At 37.9% G+C, this 9,605-nt stretch overlaps 2 protein-coding genes across 2 annotated transcripts in view; both read right to left on the reverse strand.

The window, feature by feature from the left end:
* Positions 1-3,824: 3,824 nt before the first annotated feature.
* Positions 3,825-6,072, reverse strand: coxfa4b (cytochrome c oxidase associated subunit FA4 b). The gene is made up of 4 exons (XM_027009210.3): positions 5,806-6,072; positions 4,606-4,694; positions 4,458-4,518; positions 3,825-4,165 (listed from the first exon to the last, which is right to left on the reverse strand). The coding sequence occupies exons 1-4, from the start codon at positions 5,845-5,847 to the stop codon at positions 4,109-4,111; spliced, it is 249 nt and encodes an 82-aa protein (XP_026865011.1). The 5' UTR covers positions 5,848-6,072; the 3' UTR covers positions 3,825-4,108.
* Positions 6,073-8,056: 1,984 nt separating this feature from the next.
* The window catches only part of fam117ab (family with sequence similarity 117 member Ab), a 6,349-nt gene continuing 4,800 nt past the window's right edge, over positions 8,057-9,605 (reverse strand). Inside the window, exons 6-8 of the mRNA XM_027009233.3 lie at positions 9,366-9,513; positions 8,787-8,928; positions 8,057-8,420 (exon numbers count right to left, since the gene is read on the reverse strand). Coding sequence (XP_026865034.2) covers positions 8,204-8,420; positions 8,787-8,928; positions 9,366-9,513 — 507 coding nt within the window. The 3' untranslated portion in view covers positions 8,057-8,203. The remainder of the gene's footprint in view (positions 8,421-8,786; positions 8,929-9,365; positions 9,514-9,605) is intronic.

Here is a 9,605-nt window from a genome sequence, read left to right on the forward strand (position 1 = left end):
TTAATTTAAAGAGTTTTCTCTCAGGCATAGTATTAAAGTGAATTTTACATGAAGTACATGTTACTTATTCATAAATATTATTAAACCTACTTATTACACTTGTACTATGTACAATATTGAATATCCCTTTACAAATAGTTTACCAATATAGAGAAGCTTCACTTTCCTTGGTACCGATTTTCCACTGGCCACTAGGTTGTAAACTATTGGTCCTATCCAAGTCCTATGCAGATAAATGAACTTCGCTAGATTATATAGAGAAATTCTAAAAACATATTTTTTTCATCGTGCAAAAAATACTTTATAAAATGCTTTACACTTACTTTTCGTTAAGTTTAAATTGCAATTAGGCGACCGATCAGTCAGACCGGCTGGCCAGCTAGTTAGATATCCTACATCGCCTAGCCAAGAACTGAAAGAAATATCAATATATAAAATAAATTACAAACCTTAATTTTATAACATTGAAACCTTTATAATCTTAAATTATAATCTCAATATGGGGCATGTATTCTTGCACGTCTTGAATTCAGTTCAACTGTTACATTTATTTTTCTTCTGCTTGTAGTTTATAGCTACGTAGCTAGCTAGCAATTATTTTCTTAGAATACCATTTAAATCGGACAACACTTTACTTTCATATTAATGAGAGAGCATTATGATAGAGCACCAATTTCACACACAGATATGTGATCCTTAAAATAAACGCTATATTTTGAGCTACTTTTCATAAATACCAAGAATCCCACGCTGGAAAACGTACCTATTCACTGTCCATCGTGTCAATGCGGCGGTGCTCAGTAATCATCTTTAGGGATTTCATTAACCCTCCCAAGGAATTTGACAGATTGCGGCGAAACGTACAAAATGTTAAAATTATTTTTAAAATGTAATGTGTGGAACGTTACAGTAAAACTGACTGAAAGTCAGATCATGCGTACAAGACAGACTGTATTTCAAGAATTTAGTGGAGTGATCCGATAACAATTTGATTTGCTTTATAAAGCTTCAAAAAGTGATCTCTAATGAACTGAATAGACATTTTACAGGATGTTGCCATGCTATTATTCCAAATTCCTACAGTACAAATGACTGAAATTCATAGAACAGGTACATAAGCTATATTTCAACAATTTAGTGAAGTGATTTGATAACAATTTGATTTTTGTATTTTATAGAGTTTCAAGTAGTGATATTTAGTGAACTGAACAGATATTTAAGTGTTTTGCCATCATATTACTCCAAATTCCTACACTAAAAACACAGGAAAGTCATACAATGGGTACATGATAAAATGCATTTCCCGAATATAGTAGAGTGATCTAAAACAATTTGATGAATTTATTTTATAAAGTCTTAAATATTGGATATATGGAACAGAATAGACATTTAATGATTTTGCTACCCAATTACTCCAAATTCCTAGAGAGAAAAAGTCTGGGAATGATGCCGTGGGTACAGAAGTGAGTGCACTTCAAGAATCTACTGAAGTGATCTGAAAGAATTTGATTGTTCTATTTTATAGTGTTGATATAGTGAACTGAATAGACTTTCAAGAGGATTTTGCCATCCTATTATTCCAAATTCCTACAGTAAAAATGACTGAGAGTCATACCATGGGTACATGAGAAAGTGTCTTTCATGAATCTAGTGGAGTGATCTGACAAAAATTTGATTTGTTTATTTCCGACAGCTTCAAATATTGCATTTATGGAACCGAGAAGATATTTGCCATCCCAATATTCCAAATTCCCTCAAGAAAAGCACTTCAACGTCATTTTGTGAATATGCTGGAAAGTGTTCTCGAAATATAGAGGAGTGTATTTATAACAATTTGATTTGTGTATTTTATGCTATTTTAAAAATATACTCTAGTGAGTGGATTATCCATTTGCACGAAATTGCATTTCTCAACCTTCTCACAGTAAAAACACAAGGAAACCTCATGAGTATATAAGAAATTGATCTTTAGAAATGTAGTGGATTTAACTGAAAAGTAATATATTTTAACTAGGAAGGTTTGAATTTCCAATATATGTAAGACTTTTTTCATCTACATATGTTTTAACACATTTTCCTTTTATGCATTAGACCTCAGTGAGATATGTTTAATCAAGCTGAAGAACACATTTCTTTTAGCGTTTCGATGTCTGCACTAAAAAAGCGATAAACATTCTCCCTACGTCGTTTCACAAACTGGCTACCGTAACACAAAATATAGGCGCGCACCTAAGCCGTCAGTATAGATTGCGCGACCGAGCTTTTGCTAAGTGCACATGGCTTGACCGCGTTTATATATAACGGAGTATAAACTACATTTTTGACCTCGCAAGTATACTCGAGCAAGAGTATAAAGTACCCTCTTTCAAAACTCTTAAAAGTACAATTTATTCCAAAAGGTACTTAGGTAAATGTAACGGAGCAAATGAAGCGCGTTACTTACCCACCCATCATATGTAAAATGTAAAATTTATTTTTAAATGCTAAATGTATAATTTAATTTGAAAAATATAAAACAAAATGCAAAATAGACCGGAAGATTAAATCATGTTACGTTTAAACTTTCGTTTAGTAGAACACAACAGCTTCTATTTTTTATTCATTTTTTCTGTGGCACATTCCACATTTCATTTTCTCAAATTAGAGAAATTCCGTGTGAATGAATTGCTGCCCCTCCAGCGTTGGAGTGGCATATTAGAATATTTCCTAAATTACAGTTCATGGAAGTTGATAAAAATAAAGTTTGGTTTTACAGGTTTATTCCATTTTTATCACGTTACATAGGATTTATCAATCACGCGTTAATGTTTATATAATTAGACTATGTCATCTATTATCTAAGGAGCGTACAATATGAAACCCCTCCAGTGAAGCGTTGTTTTCCTACTTTAATATTTACTGATAATTACTATACTGATAATTACTTTACTGGTCATTAGTTTACTGACCTTTACCTTATGAATTGTGTTCGAGGAGGTTGGTGGCCACGTCGTCTAAGCAACGGACTGCTGTAGGAAACGGCTGACGGTGTTTTGATTTTAAGGAATGGCGCCATCTAGCGTAACTCGTTCACATTTGTAGTTCTTGCTTGCCTGCTCAATTTGTTGATATCGAAATAAAATTAAAATTCCATTAAACATTGTACAGAGACTGTTGCCGGGAGGGGATGGTAGACAAGATTGAAGTCAAATGACAATTAACTAGGCTAATTTAAGATTTACCCATGTTTTTAAAGATGGTGCCCACACTAAATGTGTCACCACACTGGAGCAAGAAATGAAACTATTGGATGCACCAGCGTGGAAAATTCTACGTTGCAGTCCAGGCCCACAGATGCCCAGAAGTTTTCCTGGCTCTCACTGTTCTCGTGAAGTAACCCCATCTTCCCCCAATCTGTTTATGCACTTCATGTTTATACTTGGAGAGCTACGAACAGAAGAACATATCCAAGAGCAACTGAAAGTTGTAGGCACAAACAACAAATGTCTGAAATTAAGCCGTAACAGCACTGACTGTTTCATTGTATGTTGGGGGGCTACTGAAGGTATGGAGTTCCTTTTTTATTTTTTAAATGGACTCCACTGAAACACCTCAGGTTTCCTCAGGTTGCAGAGTCCAAATCCCTGAGCAGCGTGCTGATGCCACTTCTTCTTCTTCCTGATAGTTCTACTTATAGCTAAATTATACTAAAGTATACCAACCATTAGCAAACCTTTGTTTATGTCATGACCAGTAAAGTATCAGTGAGATACACTACTACACATTATGTGAAAGAAACCTGTTTGAGACAGTCAAAAGAATATTTCAGGATGTGAACTAACAAATTAAATGTCAATATTTAATATTTATTATCAGATGAATTCAATATTTATCAAATAAATTACATTACACCATCAGTGCAATCGTGAAGTTCCACGCATAAATACACACACTTTAAAACAGAGGTTCTCATGTGCATGTACATTTGCTCTCTGTCTGGCTAACTGAGAGTAGGTAGAGAGCTATAGATGATAATTTGTTTATTTTATGAGGTATGCAACATGTTCAGACCAAGAATAAGAATCTGGATTCTGTTACTAAGGGCATGTTTTGGTCTGTAAGGGCCATCTTAGAAGTCTGGCCTGTCCTTCTTTAGTTTCGAGTAGTCTGTGTTAATGGCGAAAAGCTGGAGGGAGGAAAATACAAAAGAACATAAGCTCATCTCATTAAATCATTAAGGCCAGATTTACATCTGCCATTTGAGAATCAGATCAGAATAAACCAAATGTTAAAACAGGGAAGACCTTTAATTACACTGTAACACTCCCACCCACCCCTCAGCTTGGAATGGTCCATTTCTAAGTATAACTCTGATTCCAGATCTGCTCCTAATCTGGTGTAATTTAGATTTTCAGGCCTTGACCCACTGCATGTTTCGTACATTAAGTGAATGAGGTTGTCGTAACAGTTTTCCCCACCTTGTACTGGTCGTTAGGTCCTAGTTTGTTCCACGGTTCTGGGTTGTTTGTGCGATCCCACCTGAAATGCACATCACACAGTTGAAACCAAGCAACGTGAAAAGTCACACGATATCCATCGCTAACCTCTGACGGAGTGAGAACTCACGAGCAGTCTGGGTTCTTGAGAGCTGCCCTGCCGAGACTCAGAACACACAAGGTCGCTCCGCCACCGATAAACACAAACAGAGGGATCAGCTAAAGACAGACAGAGAGAGAGAGAGAGAGAGAGAGAGAGAGAAACCAAGCAAAAAAGAATAAGTTCAATTACACATTAGGTTGAACTACATGCGTGTTAGTGTTATTTAACTTGAGAAGTTGATTGATTACAGTAAGATTGTAGATTTTTCATCACCATTCGTGATAGCAGCCTGCTAGGAATCAATGTATAGCAATTAGGCTTTAACGCAGGCTTAAGGACAGGTTGGAAACATGGCCAAACTTTGCCATGGCAACAATGTTTTGTTTTGTTTTGTCATTTAGGTAGCCCGTATGAGATAGCCTTAAAACGACACACCTGCCGGCAGCAAAAATTGCTCGGTGTTCTTCGCACTGTAGCTATACCAACAGTTCCCGGGAGACGCCTGTGTACGCGCAGCACCGGTTTATTTATACACCACGTGACCTCAAGGAATTATCGGTCAAGCATTCTAGAGTTGGCCCTGTGGTCCAGAGAGGCTGCGCACACACGCAGCTCAAAATTCTTATGATGTCCGTCGAATAATTCTGAACATAAAGCGATCACGGGACGTTTTTTTTAAGATGTCAAAGGACGTGACTAAATAAAGAACGGCCGACCCTTCTCCATATACTGCAATGTCCTTGGGCTTGGAATTTACAATAGCCCGTTATAAAGGTTACCGTGGCATCAGCAACGCCCGTCATAAAGGTTACCGTGGCATCAGCAACGCACGTCATAAAGGTTACCGTGGCATCAGCAACTATTAACGTCACTTCAGTAGACTATAGGAACGTGCGCGTATGACCTCTGTTCATGGCTGACAGCCACCTCTTTCGCATTTAAACGTGCGCTGATATGGATGCAATACCTGTAAAATGCCGATAAGCGTTTAATATTAGATTGTTGGTGGTGTACATTCGCATTGCAGCTTTTCCAATATACGTACAAATCGCGAGAGAAAAACTGGGACTGCGAAATTATTTCACAACCTGAATGTAAGATCTGTCAATGAATTTAAAGAATCTCATATGAAAATTACATGGTGTGATTATAAATCCACTCGGTAACCCTCAATGTCATTCAGATTAAGCGAAATTACTAAAAAAAAAAAAAACACAGCCTACTTACAGCTGGATGATTTCTGAGTTGTTTTGCCACTAGGTTCAGCATCCTTCCTGGCTTTCTATTCAAATAATAAACTTATTGATTTGATGATTCGGTGCTGCGATGAGTCGGTGCCCTGTAGAAGAGTCCCTGCTACCTCAGCGTAAAAACCCAGCCCGTTACAATACCGTCCAATCCAACAACAGAACTGAAACAACGCTAGGCGCTGGAAAAGTATAGGATACCAGAGGTGTTCCTGGTACTAGAATAAGAGTCATGAGGAAATAAGGGATAATCGCTGCGAAGTATTTCGTTTTCCCCAATATGGCAATAATGGTGAAATACTGGAAAGGAGTACGCTTACTACTTGTATATGACGCATAACTTGTGACCGGAATTACGAAGACTTCTTGTGTCTTTTGATGCCTATAAACGTTGGTGTTTGTTAAAGCACACACAAGGACAATTAACAGACAGGACATTCATGTGTTTTAAGGTAATTTATCAATTCACTAATACAAACAAAAATATTTTAGGTTACTTCTGAACATTCTTTTATAGCAAGCAACTTGCACTTACTTTCGATTAAAACAAATGTGTTGTAAATAAGTTAGAATAATAACATAACGGTCCCAAATAGACACAAGTTCTGCAAAAAAAGAAATAAAATACCGAGACGTACAAACTGAACAGAAGGAGATTGCTCTCCACTGTAATAAACAAACAATCTTAAGTGCAAGATGCTGTAATATGCCGTGAACATGAATGACTCACGTTGTGTAGCTTATGTGGCAAAAAGCCAACTCCAACAACCAAACTATCAGTATTTACGCCTCTAATAACTATGTTCAAATACATATACAGGTGTGAATATCAAAATACTTTGCCTACTCAAAGTACACTGTGCAAACATTCATTTAACTAGAAAACTAATATATGCCATTCTCTCCTTTTCAAATGTCAAAGAAATGTCAGAATAACAAAAATATTCAGTACCTCATCAATGGTCACCCTAAGTAGCCTTCTAAACCATACACTTCAATCCCGTTAATATACCTTTTCAAAAAAATAATGTTTGAAACACACATTTGGGACATTAACAGCAAGGGAGTAAGTGTAGTCTGAGAGGTCTGGAGGGTGAGGTGACCCTTTTTCTACATTCACCTGCTTCACTCTATTGTGCCCATACTGAAACGCATTAACAGAAGTCAAAATAAAAGCTTAGAGACACATCTACTAATCACAAATTACGGACTCATTTGTATTCATTGGTCAATAAAATATATATATATATATATATATATACACACACATATATACATATACATATATACATATATACACACACACATATAAAATGTGTATATGTATGTGTGTGTGTGTATATATATATATATATATATATATATATATATATATATAAATAAATAAATATACACACATACATATATATATATACATATACACACACTATTATATATTACACACACATACATATGTACATACATACATATATATATATATTTTAATAAAAATAAAGAAAGAAAACTCTTCTCTAAATATATAACACTCTCTCGTGCACTTATAATTAAACACTATAAATAGTGCCTTACCCAGTGATAATTCATTAAGTTATGTGACTTTTACCTTGTATGTTGAGTTGTAGACCATTTCAGCCATGCTGAAGTTACAGTAGAGGCTGTTCTATGCAGCCCTGATCTAAGAACTGAAGCAGACATTCACTGTTTCTAAGGGGTTGACTCTTACCATTATGGGAAAGCCAACCAATTCTAATCAATCTTTAATTACCATCATCTGTGACCTTGTCTTTTCAAATCATAAAAATGTAAAGCAAAATGTGCCTGGTGCACAATGAGCAGGTGTCAAACACTGGGGCAGGGTGAAAGACTGCACACCCCCTCTGAATGCACTGGGGCTGGGTGAAAGACTGCACACCCCCTCTGAATGCACTGTGGCTGGGTGAAAGACTGCACACCCTCTCTGAGTTTTAATCTCCGCTTCATTGTTTTTACTGCAGTCTGCTTAGGGTTTGATAGTTTAGGATTTGATAATCAGAGGTTTACAGACATCTGGTCAGTGATGCTTTAAAATAAAAATAATAATAATAATAATAATAATAATAATAATAATAATATCACACACACACACATGCACGAACACACTACATCTCAAGAGAATATTTGTCGTCATTGTAAAGAGCAAGAGCAGGAGCATTTAGAAATGCACTGCTTTAGCCTACACAGCTTTTATACACAGGAGAAAAGACGACCAAGGGTTAAAAAAAATGCCAGAAGGCTAGTGCAGCATTTCACAGGGTGGAGAATTCTAAGAGTGTGGAAAAAGACAGTGGGTCTCATCGTACTGGCTGCTGGTTTCAGACATCCTAAGTACCCGGTGGTCATTAATACTCCAAGACTGGTGGGGTCTGGCGTGCTCCAGCCTGTCCCGCCCAACAGGACACTGGAGACACTGACAGGCTCCGGAAGAGGAAGTCCACCGAAGGCAGGAGGGGCTTCAGCAGATTGACAGGACAGAAGGCAGAACCTCCATGAGGGGTGAAGTTTACCTTATTTGGATCAGGGCAGTAAGTGAGATACGCCTGATCTTTGCACAGAGCACTGGAGGTCAGAAACATAATTCAATACTTCAGAAAACTATTAAATACTGCTTACAGTTAAAAAAAACAAAAAAACAACAACAACGCAATTATCTGTGAAGTAGCAGATGTTCAGTTGGTCATAAGAGTGTGTTGGACTAGACCACATCTGCCCCAGTGTGTTAATTCATGATCTCTTGATTGCACCATTAGCCATTTGGAACAGTTAAGTATGTACACGTTTTTGTGTGTGTGTGTGTGTGTGTGCGCGCGCAAGAATATGCAAGTGTGTGTTCGTATGCAAGAGTATGCATGTATGCACAAGTGTGCGTGAGTGTTTGTATACACACTCGTGCATGTTTACGTAAACATGTGCTAGCACACTCACGTGTTCTCCTCACACACAGGCACTCTCTCACAGCCCTCCGGTGGCTCCCTCTGGAAGCAGTAGCTCTTGTTTGGACGCGGAGAAGATGCCATGGGTGACGGCAGGGGTGAGGGACAAGAAGATGCACCAGCGCCCGGCTGATCTGCACAGGGCCACGGCACAAACGTCACAGCACAAACACGCAGGAGTGCACTCATCTGCCCCTCCCGCCAGTCTCAAAGGGGCAGGCCTACCACACTACAGAAGCCACGCCTCTCGTGAACAGTTCATGTGCATAAGCATTTTTCTACAGTAATGCCACCTGTTCTGATGTTCTTAGTTCTGTATCTGTTACTCATTTGTTCTGCTGTATTCTGCACGCCATACAATATTATTTGGACACCGTTACTTTTATATATTTTTCTATTCTTTATATACTTGAATACATGTATTATGTGACTGTATATATGCATGTAAGATTTAAGCAATGGATCTTGGTGATTGCACTTTCTGCTGTGAATTGAGAACTACTGCGTAACTAAAGATAAACTCCTTGTATGTGTGAATAAAGCCTGACTCTGGGGAACGAGAGGCGTTTACCAGTGTCCAGGTCATGCAGGCACTGTGGAGAGGCGCATGGAGACAAGGATGAGGATGGGTGCGTGAAGGAGAGGGCCTCGCTCTGGACGCTGCCTCTGGAGCTCAGAGTGGGAACAGGAGCTCGGTGGCCATCAGGCACCTCCAGCAGCTTGGAGAAGAAACACTCCCTTTAACTACAATAACATGGTGACACAGCGACACCTTTGGGGGCTTGACCAATGTATCATTTTCTTCAATGAA

The sequence above is a fragment of the Electrophorus electricus genome, chromosome 15, assembly GCF_041902795.1.
Source record: "Electrophorus electricus isolate QZ-2024a chromosome 15, ASM4190279v1, whole genome shotgun sequence".
Taxonomy (NCBI): Eukaryota; Metazoa; Chordata; class Actinopteri; order Gymnotiformes; family Gymnotidae; genus Electrophorus; species Electrophorus electricus.

Bases quoted from the DNA above. Each gene is read 5' to 3' on its own strand.
- coxfa4b (XM_027009210.3), bottom strand. From the start codon at position 5,847: ATGCTGAACCTAGTGGCAAAACAACTCAGAAATCATCCAGCT. The intron at 4,519-4,605 runs GTGAGTTCTCAC...TGTGCATTTCAG, and splicing joins CTCAAGAACCCAGACTGCTC to GTGGGATCGCACAAACAACC. The intron at 4,166-4,457 runs GTGGGGAAAACT...TCCTCCCTCCAG, and splicing joins GACCTAACGACCAGTACAAG to CTTTTCGCCATTAACACAGA.